Consider the following 21,860-nt stretch of genomic DNA (forward strand, 5'->3'; position numbering starts at 1 on the left):
TATGGAGTTTTAGAAATTTTATTTCATTTTCTTTTTAGTGACTTTTTGCTTTGAGTCAATGAGATATTTCCAAATCTGTTGGGATTGCAACCGTTTGTTTCCTAGAGAAACCATGTTATCTACCTACAGGCTTTCAATTTTCAAATATTGATCAACAATCCATTGCCACATTTTCTATAACTTATAAATCAGGATCAGTCCTGGTTTCAACAATTCAGATACTGCACATGTTTATTCACATACCTGATTGCTTTGATTTTTTTCTTCCTCAAAATAAATTATCCCACTTGTCTTTCCTCAAGGGTAGAGAGAAGTAAAAATGCTTAGCAAACCAAGTAAACACTGGAAAGTCAAAATAATCATACTAAGTTAACCAAAATGTGTTCATTCGAATTTATCATTTAGCATTGACATCTGGATATATTTTCACAGAAGTATCTGTTACCAAAGGAAATCAAGAGTTCACAGTGTCACATTGGGCCCCTCCTTCCCTCATATGGTGGGATTGGAAGCAGAGGTGGGGTGGGCTTGCCAATAACTGGGGGGTCTTCATGGGGAAGCCTGCAGAAGAGGTGCACTCTCGGGGCCCATGTGCTCTCAGCATAAACTCTTTCTATGGGAAACAGATCTCAGGCTTGAAGATGGCCTCACCCTAAAATATGACTATGTTTGAAGTAGAGCGTGTTGCAGTCAGATACTGCTTCACAGCTGACCCAAATCCAATTGGAATCAGCTCTGAAGAGTGAATCCTTAAAGACATTTATGCAGCCAACAAACATGAAAAAAAAAACTCACCATCACTGGTCATTAGAGAAATGCAAATGGAAAACACAAGGAGATACCATCTCATGCCAGTTTGGATGGTGATTATTAAGTCTGGAAACAACAGATGCTGGAGAGGCTGTGGAGAAATAGGAACGCTTTTACACTGCTGGTGGGAGCGTAAATTAGTTCAACCATTGCGGAATATAGTGTGGCGATTCCTCAAGGATCTAGAACCAGAAATACCATTTGGCCCAGCAACCCCAGGATACTCACGTGATAGTACCAAAGCCCAGTCCCCTCACCTTGCCTGGACAACTCCAAGGGTTCTCCCAGCTTCTGTTGCTCCCTGCTGGATCAGCTGACAGCCCTCTTGCAATCGCATCACAACTTAGCTTCTCCCGCCGCCTAGGGCTGCCTCCCTCCCTCCCTTCCTTCTGCATGGTGTTCCCAGTGGACCACCTACATGTGTCTCCATCTGAGTGCTTACAGGGAACCCTATCTGGGAGACCACCTAGTGCCCTATTCTCCTGCCTATACCCCAGAAGTTTTAGCTTGTTCGGGAAAAAAAATAAAAGCCCCTTGAATACAGTTAATTTTTAAAATCATACTCTTATTCTACATGATAATTTTGAAGAAGTGCCTAAGAATAAAGAGAATTGGAAGAATTCCAATTTTATTCTAAGAATCTCTTCCTCTAAATATGCACGAGGGAGTTTTATACTTGCAAATTAAAAATTCGCTGTTAGTGAAGCTTGTTCCATATAAATCTGTAATTACCAGCTACACAATCTGGTCTTTGTTGGGTGAAAGTATTTTATTAACTAGCTATTAAAGAGTCACTTAACGATGAACAAAAAGCAAAGTTTGAGAACATCAGCATTTATGAAATGCTTGCAGATGAAGGGGGAAAGCCTTCAGAATCAGAAATGAAATTGTTCATGATAAATGCAGATTTGCATAGTGACAATGTGATTATTAAAAGAAGAAATGGTCAACTCTAGTAAAAATTGATATATATTTAAGTTATGTTGCTATACTTCTTAGAGATCAGATTTATCTTTTCCAGAGACTTTTAAAAGTCTTACTCTGCTTTGGGAGGCCGAGGCAGGTGGATCATGAGGTCAGGAGATCAAGACCATTCTGGCCAACATGGTGAAACCCTGTCTCTAATAAAAAATACAAAAATTAGCTGGGTATGGCAGCACGCGCCTGTAGTCCCAGCTACTGGGGATGCTGAGGCAGGAGAATTGCTTGAACCCAAAAGGCAGAGGCTGCAATGAGCCGAGATCGTGCCACTAAACTCCAGCCTGGGAGACGGAGTGAAACTCCGTCTCAAAAAAGAAAAAAGTGTCTTTCTTACTCTGGAATGAACCCTAGAATACTTCAAACCATTCCTGAGACCAGTTATTCAAATAGTTTTGTGAGAATTGGCATTTTGACCTATAGCAAAAGGCATTATAATCCCTCATGGTTAAAGTGCAAGGGAGGAGAGAGAGGCAAGTAGTCTGTTACTTGTCTGGATGCTGGCTTATCCCAGCCCTCAGCGGGCCCAGCTGCATGATTGTTCTTTGAGTATTTTGATAAGACCACTTATCAATTGCCAGTTCTATATGCATAATTGGAAAATTTGGAAAATATCCCATATTTAAAAACTGATAGGATTATCTGACTATTTCAACTAACCTCTTTAAATGGAAAATAGGCTATTTTCTAATATCGCACAGGTAGAGAGCTAAAAGCTTTGCAAGTCCATTAGACAGTTACAAATTAACATAAATATGACAAAATGTATTACACGAGCAAAAAAAGTCATGAGAACTGCTGAATGTTTCGGTTGAATTTCACAATGAATCAGTGTTTCCATGTGAATTCCCAACTTATTGCAGGGCTAGTGGAGGGAGAAAGAGCAGGATTGTCATGGTGGATTTCTGTAATTGTACACAAGACCATTTTTAAATAAAATATCTGTGATGAGTAATCTTGTATTTGATCTTTTCATCAAGAAGCTTGGCGAAACAGTTTAATGTTTAAAATATGAACATTTTCAGTTCCTTATTTGGATCATCTGGAGCCCCTCCACACTGAGATGCTGAAAAGACAGAAGGAAACAGAGCAGTCTGGGATGTTCATCTTCCATTTAGGGGTAGTGGAGGTGAAAACACAAAAGCACAGTAATCCTGCTCAGTGGCTTGCACCTGTAATTGCAGCATTTTGGGAGGCTGGGGCAGGAGGATCACTTGAGGCCAGGAGTTGGCACCCAGCCTGGGCAACATAGTGAGAGCCAGTCTGTACAAAAAAAAAAGAAGAAGAAGAAGAAGAAGAGAGAGAGAGAGAGAGAGATAAGCACAATAAATACATTCAAATATGAGGTTCTAAAAGTTAGTCTTTCATTCACAGGCAAGGAAACGAACCTCTAGGTAAACTGCAGACCTCATACAAGTATTAGCTCAAAATGGGTCATGGACTTAACCATAAAACTATGAATCCTTGAAATTAAAACGTAGGAAAAATATCTTCAGAATCTAGAGCTAGGCAAAGAGGTCTTAGACTGGACACCAAAAACAGGATCCATAAAAGGAAAAAAATATAAATTGGGCCTCATCAAAATCGAAAACTGTTGGTCTGTGAAAGACCCAGTGAAGAGGATGAAAATAAAAACTATAGATGGGGATAAAATAAACTATCTATCTGAAAAAGGATTAACACCTAGAATACATACAGAACTCTCAAAATTCAACAGGTAAAACAATAGTCTTTCTTTTGAGTCCTCGGTTTTAAATCCAAAATTGTTGTGGATTGCAGTTAAGGAACACTCCGTGGAAAGCACTTTAACAGAAGACAGTGCTAGTGCCAGGAGGACATTTTCTGCAAGCTGAAAGCGTTCCTGCAAAGGTGCTTTCAACACCAAAGTAATCGCCTTTGTCTCACAGTTATGTGGACCTCACATTGGCTTTAGAAGCAAAAGTAACAGGAATAGAGCACTATGCAGTCATCCTTACAACTGCTTCCTCTGTTATTTTTCAAGCCACATGTTAGACCATTTGGAACGATTTAAAGTGGTATTGACCTGTCATAACATGATCATGAACGTTAATGAGTCTTCTCTAAATTCACTCCAGCCTCAAAATGATTTAACTTAGCGCTGCATTCTTCTGGAATGACCCCTGGACCTTTATGCAGTGCAGTTCACATTGAAAGCTTTTGCTGATCTGCGGTGCCAGCAGACATAACTCTGACCACAGCTCCTCCTCCTCAGTCCCTTGAAGAGCCCAAAGAAGTGCTCCAAATTGAACCATTCAGCCAACCACATTCTTATGTTATTTTAGAATGTTTCAAACCAAATTTGGCATGACTTTACAAAAATGGACAAGGAAATGTCATGCATTTCCAAAAGAAGTTATCAGGAATAAGGGTGCCATCATGGAAATGTATGTCTGGAGCATCTTCTGTGTCCACTGAAATACAACAAGAGAAGAGGATTTAGAGAAGGGAGAGGTTGGCTTGTGAGCTATGAGATAATAGAGTCCTTAGCCCAGGGAACAGGGTCCCCATGGTTAAACACCCTGTAATTGTATGTAAACGTTTATGGGAAGAAGCACTCTCCTGGAGAAAAGGTGTGTCAGCTTTCTTCCTGTTTTCAAGAGGCCCTTTTTTTAAAAAAAAGGTCAAAAATCACTGCTTAGAGAAAGGGTGCATTTGGTTACACAGGCAAAGGACCAACAGAGGCACTGTGGACTCAAAGGAGAGTGATGATCTTAGGCACCAGAGTGGCAGGGAGGCTTCATGGGGGATACGGAATGTCAGGAGACCCTTTCAGGAGCCTACACTCATAGCCAAGTCTTCCCACTTCTCCCCATCTCCACGGCGACCGCCTGACCAAGAGGCATCATTGCCTCTCAGGGGTGCACCTGCACCAGCCTCCCAGCCGATGCCCCCACCTCCTCTCCCCTTGTTGTATTCCCCTGCAGCAGGTAGAGTGACCCGAAACTCTGACTGGCTTCTCTGACAGTGCTTGGGACTCAAAAGCTATACAATAGTTACTTTCAAAGACATGAATAAATGCTCAGATGAAGATCTGCCCTGGGATGAAAGGACTGGGTATAAAAAGATGAAGCAGATAGAAGAGACATCACGAAAGATGCAAGAGATACCACAAAGGATGACTGGCCTGGCTGACAGGGTGTGGAAGAAACAGGAGGAGACCAAGGAGTTGAGGTGAACTCCAGGAGTCTTGAGTGGAATGGAGGGAAGACTGAGGACAGATAGACCAGGGCTGCTTTAGAGCTATTGAGCCAAACCATTGTCTATGGTTCAACAGCTGGAAGTTCAGGACAAACTCAGGAGAGATAAAGACTGATGGTATGGATCAGGATTTATGCCAACTCAGGAAAACTCTAGTTGAAGGTGGGGCATGGATAAGGTGTAGGAAAATCAGTGTGAATGGAAGTTGGAGAATCTGGATTACAGCTTCATATTGGGACAGGAGAAAGAGGTGAAACCAACGTGGGGATGGGAACAGCATGGAAGGCAGGAAGAAATCCAGCACCATGAAGTTCTATACAGGCTTCCATCTGGGAATTTCTGGAAGGATAAATGGACAGTTTTCCTTCTCCCACTCAGTCCCTCTGCCATAAGGAGAACTGGCTGGGCACACTGGCTCACACCTGTAATTCCGCACTTTGGGAAGCCATGACAGAAGGATTACTTGAATCCAGAAGTTCGAGACCAGCCTGGGGAACATAGGGAAACCCCATCTCTACAAACAATTTTTATAAAATTATCCAGGTATGATGGCATGTGCCTGTGGCCCCAGCTACTCAGGCAGCTAAGGCAGGAGGATCTCCTGAGCAAGGGAAGTCAAGGCTGCAGTCAGCCATGATTGCACCACTGCACTCTAGCCTGGGCAACAGAGGGAGACTGTCTCAAAAAAGGAAAAATAAAATTAGTCTCTACCAGCGGAATTTGATGTCGTGGTGTCTCACAGGAAGTTCTCCGCTCCCAAACATGGGTCCCTCGGCTTTCTGCCTGAGAAGCGCACAGCAGGCATTGTGAGAAGGCAAAGAGCTTCCCTACGGATGACCCTTCCAAGCCGATCCACCTCGCAGTCTTCCTGGGATACAAGGCTAGCATGACCCACATGGTGCAAGAAGTCAATAGGCCAGGATTCGAGGTGAACAAAAAGGAGGTGGTGGAGGCTGGGACCATTGTGTAGATGCCGCCATTGTGGCTGTGGGCATTGTGGGCTATGTGGAAACCCTGGAGGCCTCCAGACCTTCAAGACGATCTTTGCTAAGCACATCAGTGATGAGCACAAAAAGCACTTTTCTAAGAACTGGCATAAATCTAAAAAGAAGGCCTTTACCAAGTGCTGCAAGAAATGGCAGAAAGAATAACAAGAAAAAGCTGGAGCAGGACTTCAGCAGCATGAGGAAGCACTGCCAGGTCATCCGCGTCACTGCCCGCACCCACATGCACCTGCTCCCTCCACACCAGAGGAAGGCCCCGCTGATGGAGATCCAGGTGAGCAGAGGCACTGTGGCCAAGAGGCTGGACTGCGCCTGGGAGAGGCTACAGGCACCTGGGAACCAAGTGTTTGGGCAGAATGAGATGATTGATGTCTTCGGGGTGACCAAGGGCAAAGACTACAAAGGGGTCACAAGCCATTGGCACACCAAGAAGCTGCCCTGTAAGACCCACTGAGGCTTGCCCAAGGTGGCCTGGATTGGGGCATGGCATCCTACCTGTGTGGCCTTCTCTGTGGCACATGCTGGGCAGAAAGGCTACCATCACCACACTGAGACCAACAAGAAGATCCAGCTGTGAGATCAGCCAGGGATACCTCATCAAGGAGACAAACTGACTCAGAACAATGCCTCCACTGACCATAACCTGCCTGACAGGAGCATCAGCTCTCTGGGTTGCTTTGTCCCCTATGATGAAGTGACCAGTGACTTTGTCATGCTGAAGGGCTGTGTGTCGGGAACCAAGAAGCGAAGACCTGTGCTCACCCTCCACCAGCCTTTGCTGGCAAGACCACACGGCCGGCTCTGAAGAAGACTGACCTCAAGTTCACCGACACCACCTCCAAGTTTGGCCCTGGCTGCTTCCAGACCATGGAAGAGAAGAAAGCATTCATGGAACCACTCAAGAAAGACCACATTGCAAAAGAAGATGGAGCTTAATACCAGGAAGAGATTTTGCACCTGGTGGGTTCTCAATAAAAGTTATTTTCCACTGGAAAAAAATGAGGAGTTTAAACTAAGGATACGATAGAGTCACTCAGGAGGTTCTTTAAAGAGAGAGAGGGCCACGGGGGTAGATGACACAGCAGTGGTGAAGAGAAGGCTTGAGAAGAAAGTGTGGTCAGGGTGGGCCAGAGAAACAAAACCAATAGGAGAGAGATATATAAAAAATACGTATGGCCTGTATGTGTGTGTATATGTATCCTCTGTGTCCTTTTATATTTATATAGAGAAAGATTCATTCATCAGAAGGTATTGGTTCCTTCGGTTATGCAGCCTGAGAAGTCCACCATCTGCCATCTGCAAGAGGGGGGTCCCAGGAGAGCTGGCAGTAGAGTTCAAAGGCCAGAGAGCTGAGGGCCCGTGGTGTAGATTCCAACCCTGAGGACTGGAGAGCTAGAGAGCCAGTAACCAGCTGGCAGCCTGCATGGCCCATGTGAAAAATACGGTTTATTTCTTACTGCCACACTCATGACCAAGAAGCTCTTTCCAACAAAAATCAACACAGATACCATCATCAAAGAAACTTGGGACAGACGCATTCAGGACACAGCTACACATTTTTAGACTTTCCATTGTAGATTCTCTCTTTTCGTTTGTATTTCTTTTGTCGGGGAAAGAGTGACACTCTGAAGCCCTGAAAGCCATGAAGAACGTTGATTCCCTAGTGCCGATGGGAAGGTATGAGCAGAAAAGTAAAACCACGGCCTAAATGCAGGCTCGGAAACACTGGAGACGCTTGATCTGTTGTTCAAGTTTAATTGTATAAGGTCTCACGTTATTTGGTGCCTATTAATTTTTAAATATAAGTGTTCAGCCATTGTAGTGTCTGGGTTGATTTTTAGTTCTGAATCTAGAGAAAGGGGATTATTATTTCACTCTCAGATCAGTGGGAAATCATCAGCCTCTTCAAAATTGCTGGTCGACCTCTCCCCCACTCCAGGATACAGACCCAGAGGGAAGAAGCAGGTAATCTAAAAGCTGCCGAGTGATCCCTTTGACATTTGAACTTGTACGTTAACAGATGTATGCCACAATGTATACCCTCATTTCAAAAAATCTAACAGCTGCAGCCCTATTTGAATTTTTCCACAGTCCTACCAGCGTGAGGTATCAGCTGTCCCTCAACAACCTACTTCAGATGCACATTCTTGCCAATAGAAAAGTTTCAACAGAACCTCCATGCATTTGAGTCGCCCTTTAAGCCAGGCAGGAAATTATAGCAATAGTTAACATCTGGGGAGGGTCTCGGACTTCCCTCCTAGTTTCACAAAGACAAATACAGAGGATAAAATATTTGACCACAAAGCCTCTTCTAGAAACATTTGCATTTGCATCTCCACATCTCTCAGTACGTCTCATTGACTGTCAGTAGGAAACTTTAGAGACCTTCTGCACGCAGCGTTTGTCTGTGCTGTATAAGGGACAGTATTCACATAGTAGCTGGAAACTTACTAAAAATGGTCCGTTTCCACAAACCAGCTTTTTAAATATGCACTAATCCCCCCTTATTCGTAATGTCACTTTTCGCAGTTCCAATTACCCACAGTCAAGTATGAACCATCAATATCACATGGAAAATTCCTAAGTTTTGAACTGTGCACCATTCTTCACAGTGTTAACGAAGTCTTGCACCATACTGTCCCATCCGGCCATGGACATGAATCATCCCTTTGTCCGGCATGTTCATGCTGTATACACTACCTGCCTGTTTCCATGCAGGAAAAAGTACAGTGTATGTGGGGTTTGGTACTATCCAAGGCTTCAGGTGTGCACTGGGGGTCTTGGAATGTATCCTCCTTGAGAAAGGGGGACTATTATCACCTAAATCAAATCATGAGGCCTCCATAAGTTTATTTTTACTTAACAACTGCTTTGTCCTGAGTGATTTGTAACTGATTGGGCCATGAAGATAAAGCAGGAAGCTGATGAGAAAGCAACGAGCTGCTCTAAAGGAAGCTTTCTGTGTAGTTGAGCATCTTAGCAGTACCTAGAGACTGGGCAGGTGAACTGTCACTGCTGCTAATTGTGATGTTTGAGGAACCCCAGAAGACTGGAGCCATGGAAATGGCTCAGTTTGCAAAAAAGAAAGTTGGATGCTACCAACCACAGATCATGGCATGCTGCTGGTGTGGCCAGGCAGAGAAGGCAGATACCACAGTGACTCAACTCTGAGGTCCGTCTGCACATGAGAACACACTTCTGCTCCCTCTTAGAAGGAGACTCCCAATGTCCACACACCTTGGAAAAGAAGAGATTCTGGCATTCTCATTTAATTGAACATAATTGGTCTAGGGCAGCTGGGGCATTGGAGTTTTTTTTTTTTTTTTCCTTTTTTCTTTTTTATTTTTTTTTAAGCTCTCCATTGGGTTAAGTTAATAGATCAAATCTATTCATGATTTGGTCAGCCCGCAAGCCTCGAAAGCAAGGGAGATGGAAAACGACGGAGGCATGAATGAACACTCCGCTCCAGCAGCATGAAGTCACGCAGGCAGCCAAATGTAAGAAACTGGCATTTGTTAGGTGCCATGGTCTGAATTTTTGTGTCCCCCCAGTTTCAAAATTCATACGCTGAAAGCTAATCACCAGTGTGACGGTGTTAGGAGGTGGGGCCCCAGGGGGTGATTCGGTCATGAGGGCAGAGCCCTTGTGATTGAGATGAGTGTCTCTGTGAAAGAAACCCCAGAGAGCCGCCTCGCCCCTTCCACCAGGTGAAGACATGGCTGGAACACGCACTCTCTGAGGCAGAGAGCAGCCCCACAAGACGCAAAATCTGTGCGGACGTTGATCTAGGATTTGCCTGTCTCCAGAACCTGAGAAATACATTTCTTTTGTTTATGGGCCACTTAGTTTGTAATATTTTCTTATAGCAGCCTGAGCTGATCAAGCCATTGGGAATGAACAACTAAAACCCATGAGTATAATTTGAAGGCAGGAGATACCTGTCTCCCTGGTATACGCATTAAAAAGGAAGGAGCGCTTTGTCCACTCTGGACTCACGGTGTGACGGGAATATCCAGACAGCAGCATAACCGCAGGCCACATTCACACGCTGCAAAGGCCAAGAAGGTCACCGGCCATGGCTCCACCCATGACACTAAATCAGCACCGTTGCATCACTGGGAGCCTGGGCAGCTAGAACAGTCCACAGGATGGCCAGGAGGGCGAACAGTCTGGAAATCTCGTTTGAGCAATGGTGATAGGTGTCGGGAAGGCTTCATCTGGAGCAGACTCGGGCGTGAAGAGGGTGCGGACTTCCTGATCTCCAGGATTGGAAGGACAACTTCATTGAATCTGCAGCCTTCAGTCTAGCTGCCTGGGGTTGTTTTCAGAAAAAACGACTCCCAGTGTCCACACATCTTGGAAGAGATTCTCACTTAACTGAACGTGATTGGTCTAGGACAGAGCTGGGGCATTGGATTTGTTTCTGTCTCTCTCCATTGGGTGATGTCGAAAGAGTTGTCTGACAGTGGAGTGGGCCACCCCCACTGTAGAGGAAGACAGCGCCAGAACACGGGTCATGGCTGGCCGGCCTCACCTCAGGAAGTGGGCCGGAGTGTGAAGGGCCAGCCACAGTGGCGGGATGGGGTCTGGGAAGGCAACTCCTGATTTCTGTTCAGGGAAACATGTGTGTGACAGTTACAGGGAAGCCCTGGACCCGGGAACCACCTAGTAAAAGATGGCAAAGGAAGAGAGGCCATGGCATGGTGTAGTCGTGGCCCCGAGGCACCGTGAAGGAGGATTGGGGGACAGGAAGACTCAAGGATCTCAGAGGCAGGACCCGTGCAGCTCTAGCACCTAGCAAGCCCCACCCTTAGTAGCTGCTCCGATAAGGTTCACAGTCAACAGGTGGGTTCACGCACCTTCATTTGTAAAAATCAAGATAAGGCCACAAAGTTAGGAAACGAACAGAAAAGCAAACACAATGAAGTTCAGCCACACCAACTAAAGAAATATACATTTTTTTAAATACCATGTTATACCTATTCATCCAGTAAAACTTTTAAATCATAAATTATGATTCTGCTATAAGAGATGGACATCGGCCGGGCGCAGTGGCTCAAGCCTGTAATCCCAGCACTTTGGGAGGCTGAGGCGGGTGGATCACGAGGTCAAGAGATCGAGACCATCCTGGTCAACATGGTGAAACCCCGTCTCTACTAAAAATACAAAAAATTAGCTGGGCATGGTGGCGCGTGCCTGTCATCCCAGCTACTCAGGAAGCTGAGGCAGGAGAACTGCCTGAACCCAGGAGGCGGAGGTTGCGGTGAGCCGAGATCGCGCCATTGCACTCCAGCCTGGGTAACAAGAGCGAAACTCCGTCTCAAAAAAAAAAAAAAAAAAAAAAAGAGAGATGGACATCACATATGCATCTCCTCCCCACCCCCAGCTCCCCCATTCCAGCCAGAGTGATGTGCCGTGGGGCCAATCCCCTCACGCCAGGCTTCTGGGGAGCTGCTCTGCTCATACACCAACTCCAAGCTCCCTGAAAGTCAGCACCGCTTACAGTCCTTTCAGGGGCCGTCCTCCTTCTCTGTCTGTCTCTGTCTCCCTGGCTCTCTTCCCCGCCTCCACTTCTCTTCTTTCCCTCTCTCTCTCCCCACACTCCAGCCTCACTTCTGTCTTCCCAGCCCCACATGGTCCCCACGGCCGCTGAACCTCCTTCGGTTGTCTCTGTGAGTCACAGCGCCCACCCCATCTGGACTTCACGCGTGCTGGCCCTCCTGCTGGAACACTTTGCTGCGCCTCAGTCTCCCTTCCTGGATCCCTTCCCCTATCCCCCTCATCGAGCACAGCGTCACCAGTGTAGGGGCTCCCAGAGACCAAACATAGAACAATCTGGGTATCCAAAACAAAAATGGCAAAAATACACAATAACATTGACCAAAAAAAAGTAATAAAGATGCAGGAGTCCTTAGTGATACCTGGAGAGGGAGAGAGACAGAGAGAGAGAGTGGGGGGAGGGGGGAGAGGAGGGTGAGGAGAAAGAGAGAGGAGAGGGAGAGAGAGAGAGAAAGAGAGAGGAGAGAGGCAAATAGATGATAAATAATCTCCGAGGAAAAATATGCTAATTAGAGGGATTTTAAATTTCTGTTTCATTCGTGAACTCTCCCTCTTTCCTCCCAGGCAGGCCTTGCTTTATCCACCACTGGTCTTTTTCTTGCTGCTCTTGCTGGCTTTTCTCTAACGCCCAGGTCTCTTGGGAGCCAGGAATGGGGCACAGCTAACCCAAGCCATGTGTCCTAGGTGGGACTTTCTTACCAGAGAGCTTTGATTTAGTGTGAGCCCTGGGAGGTGAGTGAGTTTTGTCACAGGCTTTGAGCTCCCTGATCTGGGTCCAGGTTCTCTCCCTGCTTCCCTGCGGGGCTTATGGGCTGGGTTCCAGGCAAGTCTGTCATTCCCACACCTCCCCAGCACCCCAGGCCTCCCCATAGCCCTTGTAATCCCATTTCACGCGTCTTCCCTGCTTCCTGGTGCCTGACGAGTACCGGCTTAAGGACTAAACCACCTGAGCAAATACAAAGCTGAAAGACACAGAGGACTCAAAGCAAAATGTGAAGCTGAAACGTGCAAAGCGGAAAAAAGACACGGCAGATTCGCAGATGAGAGTCAGGAGGGGCAAGGAGGTGTGGCCTTTCGGTGCTCTGGTAAACCGTGGTCTCGGGACGGGAAAAGCCCCTGAGGACACTTGAGCCAGCAGGTGACTTAATCAGAGCTGCAGTCGCCTCAGAAAGCAACAGAGGCAGCCAGTGTGCCTCTGCTCAGGCAGTAACCCAGCACTGTCTTGGGAGGGAGAGCCGCTGCCAGCCCTGGGCCGGGGCGGACTGGAGGAAGCCCTGGCTTTCCCAGCCACATGGGACACGTGCTGGGGAGAATCCGAGGACTCCACACCTTTATTCCCATTGTTGTGTTTTATTCTCATGTGTATCAGGAAACCAAAATGTATCCACTATGGTTTCGCCTTAGCAATAGAGATTGCCTCTTTAAAGAACATAAGTTTGAAAGTGAGTCTATTTAAAGAAACAATGGTTGGTCAGGGATTCTCGGATCTGGCAAAAATCATGAGGGATGCCATGAAGTAGCAGGTCAGTGGAGACGTTTTCATCAACCCCAAGGAGACCCTGTACACATTAAACAGTCCCTCTCCTTTCCCCGTCTCTGCTCCACAACTAGCCCTGGCCACCGCTAATCTACCTTCTGCCTCCATGAGTCTGTTTTCATATAACCGGGATCACGCACTGTGAGGCCTTTCGGGTCTGGCTTCACGCTCTCCGTTTAGGGCACGGTTCCTCTACTCCGTAGCCCGCGTCCATGTTCACTCGTTTCCGAGGGTGAGTTCAACATTTCATTGTATAGAAATACCACATTGCGTTTACCTATTCACCCGTGGATTAAGCCTGTACTTTATCTGTCCTTGTTTCATCCAGCAAATGTCACACACAGGCCACGTGGCCAGGCCCCAGGGCTGACAGGTGATTCCTCCCTGCTGTGTCTGGTGGGAAAGGGGGCCGTTCTTAGGCAGTGACAATCCTGCAACAAAGGCAGGAAGGCCATCAGAGAGGACTCCAGGAGGAGGGGAGGTCCGGTCAGAGTCTGAATTCATCAGAGAGTGTAGAAGAAGGGTCGCCTTCCAGGTGGACGGGACAGCAGGGGAAAGAGCAGGGCGGGCGCAGGGAAGGTGGCTTTGTCGGCATCTCTGTGGGGTTGGCGGAGGCAGGAGGTGGCAAGGGCAAAGGCCGCAGAGATGGGTGGGGGCACTCCTGGGAGACCACACCTGGCAGGGTTGTGTGTGGTCTGCTGAGGGGCTTGGATTGTCCTGTGGGGGACGGCACCTCCAAGGAGCTCCAAGACAGATGCTTTTGCGGGGCTTCCAAGGAAGGAAGTCCTGAGGCCACGTCTGCTGCAAGACTCGTCCAGCAGGAGAGAGGAGAGTGACCTTGCGTTGGCCACCCTGGGAGCAAGGGGCTGGGGCAGTGGGACTGGAGGCAGAAGCAAGGAGACCCCAGGAAAGCCTGTGTGGCAGAACAGCTGGGGTGTGGTGATGGCTTGGCCGTGGGGGGAGAGAGAGGAGAAATACCTCTGGATTTGATGCATGGATACTACACAAACATGAGGAACTGTGAGGACACCATGTTCAAGCCACCGCATCCTGCAGCCCAGCCCTGGAGCCCAGAAACAGAAGGACCCACCAGGTGCCAGAGTCAGGGCATGCTTGGGAAGCAACCCAGGGGAGACACGCCTGCGTCACCCCACTGCTGCCCCTCCCCCCACTGCATAGAGTTCTGAGCCTGCTTCAGGAACCCAAGGACAGAACAGAGACCAGCATCGTTCCTCTTGCCCTCTCTAAGGGTAGCAATAGCCATGGTGGTGGTCATGAGAAACCTGAGGCAGAGAAACATCACATGAGGGTTTGCAGGGCTTGGCCCTCACTCTTGGGGCGCAGGTGAGTCCTGGTGGCAGAGGAGCAGAGAGGGTGCTGTGCTGGGGCTCAGAGCAGAGCTACAGCCTAGGCTGGCAGCGGGTAGCACCGCAACCTCTCGTCTTGGCGCACAGAGTCAGCAGCAGGAGCCAAGGATGGTGGTCAGGCTCTCTCTGCTGTGGGGTAGGTAGGTTCCAGGAAGGAAGCAGGGCCTGCAGCAAGGCTGTGGCTCTGGATGGCTTCCAGGCTCAAGGATGGGGCAGGTAGCAAGAGGAAGGAACAGCCCTAGTGCTAGAACTGGCAAGCGGCACAGCTTAGCTCAGCAAAGGACAGGGAGTGGCTCCAAGGGCTGGTTACAGGAATGTGGAGGAGAGAGGCAGACGGACTCAGGCTGGGAACTGAGCCTTCAGAGCTAGGATGACCAGCCTGGGTGCAGTGGCTCAGGCCCATAATCCCACCACTGTGGGAGGCTGAGGCGAGCAGATTGCTTGAGCTTAGGAGTTCAAGATCAGCCTGGGCAACATGGCAAAACCCCGCCTCTGCAAAAAATTAAAAAATTAGCCAGGTGTGGTGGTGCATGCCTGTAGTCCCAGCTACTGGGGAGCCTGAGGCAGGAGAATCGCTTGAGCCCTGTCTCCAAAAAAAAGTTTTTTAATCAAAAAAGAAGACAGGACCAAAGTTGGGGCACAAGGTACCCCAGGGGAGGCCACTGAGAAGGGAAAGTCGCTATCAGCAGGGGAGACTTCCGTGAGCCTGGACCATCCACACCTGCTCAGTGGACATAGCACTCCCTGCTCAGATGGGCCAGAGGGGAACAGCCAGGGGGACCAGGACTGGGCCGGCACAGTGTGAACCCTAGCCATGGTTGTCACAACAACTGCGCCTTTTACTGCTCGGTCCTGCCTGTGAGTAACGAAAATATTCTGCTTTGAACAGGAAGAAGATGAAGAGTGGAAAATGTCACCAAGTGTCTTTCTTCCTGCAATGAAGGAAGGAAATAACACATACAAAGGTCAGTTTGGGAGAATGTACGTGGTCACTGAGACAGCAGCACATGCTGGGAACACTGTCACGGGAGGCTGCTGCATGCCACCCACAGCCGAGACATTCTGCCTGTCTCTAAATTTCCTGGCCGGACGTGGTGGCTCACACCTGTAATCCCAGCACTGTGGGAGGCCGAGGTGGGTGGGTCACTTGAGGTCAGGAGTTCAAGACCAGCCTGGCCAACATGGTGAAACCCGATCTCTACAAAAATACAAAAATTAGCTGGGCGTGATGGCAGGCGCCTATAATCCCAGCTACTCAGGAGGTTAAGAAGGCAGGAGAATCGCTTGAACCCGGAAGGTGGAAGTTGCAGTGAGCCGAGATCATGCCATTGCACTCCAGCCTGGGCAACAGAGTGAGATTCCATCTAAAAAAAAAAAAAATTTCTTTTGGAGGCCCGAAGACATACAATTGGTTCAAAGGCAAGACACATATTGTAAGAGAAGACAGTCAAAACTTCCATCCTGTTTTTGAACCCCTAAGACTTCAGAAGAAAGATATTTTTAGATAGCTTAAATTAAGACAATTGATACTGTATGTACAGTAAAATGTCTGAATCCTATTAGACTAAGATGTGTGCCTGAATTCTAACATCAATTGTTCGGTCAGTTGTTCAGCCTGGTGAGCACGGCTGTCATCTGGATGGATCCACAGGTGTGGGCACTGGCCTTCCAGATAGCTCCATTTTAATTTCCTAGAACTACTGCCCAACTCCTGTGGTTCCACTGTGCCCTCAGGATAAATCCACACACAGTGACCTGGCAGGAAGACCCCGGTCATCAGTGCTAGTGTGGAAGTTTCTGAAAGATGCAATCCAGATGTGAAGTGGAATCTTTCCGAACGTCAGTCATTCATGGCCTCCTTCCCAACCTTGCTCTTCTCTGGATATTATTAACTTGGTAGATGTATTTTTAAATTGACTCAGGCTGTCACCTCAACAACTGCACCTCAGCCTGAGCAACAATATGAATGTGGCCGTAGGTTTGATATGCTAGTGATATAAGATAAAAATGACTGTGTGCCACTGAAAATTCTTACATGCCACTGGTGGCAAGGGCACTCCCTGCACAAGATGCCGAACTAAAGTGGAAGCCCGGACGACAGGATGACAGCAGCAGGATTTGGCAACTGTTTTCATCGGGAAGAAAGGAGGTCAAAAGGGAAAACTAATATTTATTAAGCACTTAAGACATGCAAGGCGTGGAGTTTCCCATGCCCGTCTCATTTAATTTTCACAACTGGGAGAAGTAGATGTTGCTCTCCTCCTGTGGCCAGATGCTGGTAAAAGCCCTGCTGTCCTCCAAGTTTAAGAATCCATCAACTCCTTAATGGTACAGAGCAGTCACCATCAAAAACATTTTTTCACTTGCATGTTCCTTCAACAAACAATCGGCATCTCCAGGGTGTCAGGTGCAGTGCTAGCACAGAGATACCAAGGTAACACCTGCCAGCAATGAGCTTCTATGTTGGGGGTTATGGGGTGGCATGGGGTGGGGATGGGGCTTAAACTGGGTAGCTTCCGTAAGTTAGGATGGCAGTAACCACACCCAGTGGGTCCTGCCGGGAGTTACTGTCATCCACACGGTGGGGCCATGGGCCCGGCCAGGGTGCCACTGGCATCAGGTGTGTGTCTGCGACAGCAGTACCATCTAAGACTCTGCTTTGCACCATCATTTGGTCTTTACAGCCACCCTCACTGGCTTGGTACTGCATGTATCTATGAGATATCTCCCACACCTTCAAACACGCCAGGTAACTCACTAATTCGTTTTCTTCTGAAGAGCACGTCTGTGGAGCCCTCCCTCTCAGCTGCAGTCCCTGAGCCTTCCTCGGCATTCGCTGACTTCTTGCCTCTCCCTCATTTTGGCGGAACCCATTATCCAGGATGTCCCAAGAAGGGACGCCCACAGGGGCATTTTCGCTGCCATGGGCATCCGAACGCTGTCCTGCACTCACACTCAGACAGCAGGTGCCCTGGGATGTGGAAGGCAGGGCTCCCTTCTCTTCTAATATGTCTATGTAAAGGCAATGAGGCCACAGGAAGCAAGAAGCCAGAGAGCAAAACCCTGCTCTACCACAGCAAGAAGTCAGGGCCTCGAGTCTGAGACAGGTAAATCAAGAAGTAGCATATGAGCATATCATACAGACACTAGGAAGAGAACACAGAAACCATCTGAAAGAGCTTCCACGGAGCCAGATGGCTGCACACGCCCCGTGGCTGCTGCGTTTCCTCCAGCAGGCTGGGCGCGCTCCACTTCCAGCCCTCGTGCTTTCTGCTCCTGGGGTTCAGAATGCTTGTCCTTAGGGGTCTCGGTGCCAGTGAGGCCTTCCTTGAGGGTCCATGTGGAGTCACAGTCCCCCTGTGCCCACGCCCACCCCTTGCCCACTGTACCTACTGCTTGGGTGCGAGTGTGTGCTCACGGCTGTGTCTCACAGTGCGATGCCAAGTCCTTGAGGGCAGGGCTTCCCATTATCCACCTGCTCTGAGAGCAGTGCCTGGCCCATAATCGGGCTCAGTAAAGTCAAAGTGTAATAACTGAATTTGTCCTGTTTTCTAATGAATAAATGAATATAGGAAAGAATGCATTGGATAATGTCATTGCCAGGTAGACAGTGGAACAGGTCTTTTATTATAATCTTTTTAATACTCTCACTTTGTTTAAAGCCATGTGTTATCACTTTGATACAAGCACAAATTAATTTGGGATAAATCTAATGTTCCCATAAAAAGCCAACTCTTGCAACCTGCTGACCGGCCCAAAAGCTCTGCAAACGGTGCCTGCCTTTTGTGTAATGTGTTTCCATTAGGACGGAAAAAGCAAGCAGCGTCCCTCCTGGCAGCGAACCTGGAGGGTCATTTTCCTGCTTGGATATTGTGGCGTTGGACTTATTATCACCAGGTCTTGAGTGTCTTAAAGGAATTAAATGTCTTCCTCTTAGATTTATTTTCTTAAAAATCAAAGGTTTTCCTTTTCAAATAAAACATTAGCATTTTAATCACTAAGATTAACCCCCCCACACCCCCGCCTGCCCCTTGCCCCTCTTTCATTGCCCCCCGACGTGTGAAACCGCCTTGGCCTCGCTTTTCACATTCTTAGGATAAAAGCTCTTTCTCCGCTCTAGGAGAGAGTGGGGCAGTTGTTGCCCTTTGAGGGCCGTGAATAGCTTTCTGCATTTATAAATGTCCATGAAATTCTTGAAGGGATTGGAAAGTGCCCTGCGCAGAAGTGTCATGAGAAAAGCAAAGTTGCAGTGGAAAATTCGGTCCGTGTAAAAGATCTACAGGGGAAATGGGCAAAAAGGCTCTGCCGTGCTTTATTTTCAATATAGTTACAACTCCAGAATGAGAATGTGTTGCACCTTACAACTGTTTCCACATAAGTAATCGTGTCATGATTTCCCTTCTGTTAAAGATTCTGCCTTCCTTATATGATTAAATACATTGTTTCTTGGTTTTAGTGAATCTAGTGGAAAAGTAGCTTCCTGTAACTAAAAAAGCCGTTTTGTTTAAAACACCCTGATGTAACACGTAGGTGCTGCTATTGTATAAGATTTAGAAAGCCTAGAAGAGGGGGTGTTATTAGTAAACAGCACGTTATAACACATTTAAACCTTTTCTAGAATTTTCAAGGGAGAATGCTTACAATTTTAAACACATAAAAGGAAGCATTGATTCTTTTTCCTACATTTTATTGCTGCCTGTTATTTCTATATTTTGAAGTTTTTCACAATTTAAATTTATGTACATTTCAGAAAATTTACTAGAAAAGAGTATGAAGACACAACATACCACAATCTCTGGGACACATTTAAAGCAGTATCTAGAGGGAAATTTATAGCACTAAATGCGCACCAGAGAAGCAAGGAGGGTATAAAATCGACACCCTAATGTCACGATTAAAAGACTAGAGGAGCTAGATCAAACAAATTCAAAAGCTAGCAGAAGGCAAGAAATAACTAAGATCAAAGCAGAACTGAAGGAGATAGAGATTTAAAAAACCTTCAAAAAAATCAATAAATCCGGGAGCTGATTTTTTGAAAAGATCAACAGAATACATAAACTACTAGCCAGACTAATAAAAAGGAAAAGAGAAAAGATTCAAACGGATGCAATAAAAAATGATAAAGGGGTATCACCACCGATCCCACAGAAATACACACTACCATCAGAGATTACTACAAACACCTCTATGAAAATAAACCAGTAAATCTAGAAGAAATGGATAAATTTCTGGACACTTACACCCTCCCAAGACTAAACCAGGAAGAAATTGAATTCCTGAATACCCCAATAACAAGATCTGAAGTTGAGGTAGTAATTAACAGCCTACCAACCAAAAAAAGTTCAGAACCAGATGGATTCACAGCCAAATTCTGCCAGAGGAAAAAAGAGGAGCCGATACCATTCCTTCTGAAACTATTCCAAACAATACAAAAAGAGGGAATCCTCTGTAACTCATTTTAAGAGACCAACATCATCCTGATGCCAAAATCTGGCAGAGACACAACTAAAAAAGAAAATTTCAGGCCAATATCTATGATGAAGATCGATGCAAAAATCTTCAATAAAATTCTGGCAAACTGAATGCAACAGCACATTAAAAAGCTTATCCATCACAATCAAGTCAGCTTCATCCCAGGGATGCAAGGCTGGTTCAACATATGCAAATTGATAAATGTAATCCATAACATAAACAGAACCAAAGACAAAAACCACATGGTTATCTCAATAGATGCAGAGAAGGCCTTTGAAAAAAATTCAACAGCACTTTATTGCAAAAAATCCTCAATCAACTAGGTATCAATGGATTGTAACTCAAAATAATAAGGGCTATTTATGACAAACCCACAGCCAATATTATACTGAATGGGCAAAAACTGGAAGCATTCCCTTTAAAAACTGGCACAAGGCAAGGATGCCCTCTCTCACCACTCCTATTCAACATATATTAGAAGTTCTGGCTAGGGCCATCAGGCAAGAGAAAGAAATAAAGGGTATTCAAATAGGAAGAGAGGACATCAATTGTCCCTGTTTGCATATGACATGATTGTATATTTAGAAAACCCCATGGCCTCAGCCCAAAATCTCCTTAAGATGGCAAGCAACTTCAGCAAAGTCTCAGGATACAAAATCAATGTGCAGAAATCATAAGCATTCCTGTACACCAATAACAGACAGAGAGCCAAATCATGAGTGTACTCTTATTCACAATTGCTACAAAAAGAATAAAATACCTAGGAATACAACTAACAAGCAATGTGAAGGACCTCTTTAAGGAGAACTACAAACCACTGCTCAAGGAAATAAGAGAGGACACAAACAGATGGAAAAACATTCCATGCTCATGGTTAGGAATAATCAATATTGTGAAAATGCCCATACTGCCCAAAGTAATTTATAGATTCAATGCTATTCCCATCAAGCTACAATTGACCTTCACAGAACTGGACAAAAACACCTTAAACTTCATATGGAACCAAAAGAGAGCCCACATAGCCAAGACAATCATAAGCAAAAAGAGCAAAGCTGGAGATATCATGCTACCTGACTGCAAACTATACTACAAAGCTACGGTAACCAAAACAGCATGGTGCTGGTATCAAAACAAATACATAGACCAATGGAACAGAACAGAGTCCTCAGAAGTCACACCACATGTCTACAACAATCTGATCTTTGACAAGCCAGACAAAAATAAGCAATGGGGAAAGGATTCCCTGTTTAATAAATGGTGTTGGGAAAACTGGCTAGCCATATGCAGAAAGCTGAAACTGGATCCCTTCCTTACACCTTATACAAAAATCACTCCAGATGGATTAAAGATTTAAACATGAGGCCTAATACCATAAAAACTCTAGAAGAAAACCTAGGCAATACTATTCAGGACATAGGTATGAGCAAGGACTTCATGACTAAAACACCAAAAGCAATGGCAACAAAAGCCAAAATTGACAAATGGGATCTAATTAAACTTAAGAGCTTCTGCACAGCAAAATAAACTATCAATAGAGTGAACCAGCAACCAACAGAATGGGAAAAAAACTTTTGCAATCTACACATCTGACAAAGGGCTAATATCCAGAATCTACAAAGAACTAAAACACATTTACAAGAAAAAAAAATAAACTCCATCCAAAAGTGAGAAAGCATATGAACAGACACTTTTCAAAAGAAGACATTTATTAACCAAGAAACATATGAAAAAAAATGCTCATCATCACTGGTCTGTAGAAAAATACAAATCAAAACCACATTGAGATACCACCTCATGCCAGTTAGAATAGTGATCATTAAAAAATCAAGAGACAACAGATGCTGGAGAGGATGTGGAGAAACAGGAATGCTTATACACTGTTGGTGGGAGTGTAAATTAATGCAACCACTGTGG

General features: G+C 46.2%; 1 protein-coding gene, 1 long non-coding RNA gene and 1 pseudogene across 4 annotated transcripts in view; 2 read left to right on the top strand and 1 right to left on the bottom strand.

The window, feature by feature from the left end:
• The window catches only part of DRC11 (dynein regulatory complex subunit 11), a 174,468-nt gene that overhangs the window by 80,370 nt on the left and 72,238 nt on the right, over positions 1 to 21,860 (top strand). For all 3 annotated transcript variants that reach the window (XM_003936741.4, XM_074398811.1, XM_074398812.1), the window contains exon 9: positions 15,364 to 15,439. In XM_003936741.4, coding sequence (XP_003936790.1) covers positions 15,364 to 15,439 — 76 coding nt within the window. The remainder of the gene's footprint in view (positions 1 to 15,363; positions 15,440 to 21,860) is intronic.
• Positions 1 to 21,860, bottom strand: part of LOC141584522 (uncharacterized) — a 62,315-nt gene that overhangs the window by 13,979 nt on the left and 26,476 nt on the right. The gene's annotated exons all lie outside the window — the stretch shown is intronic.
• Positions 54 to 13,100, top strand: LOC141584521 (large ribosomal subunit protein uL3 pseudogene; annotated as a pseudogene).

This window comes from Saimiri boliviensis, chromosome 5 (genome assembly GCF_048565385.1).
Source record: "Saimiri boliviensis isolate mSaiBol1 chromosome 5, mSaiBol1.pri, whole genome shotgun sequence".
Taxonomy (NCBI): Eukaryota; Metazoa; Chordata; class Mammalia; order Primates; family Cebidae; genus Saimiri; species Saimiri boliviensis.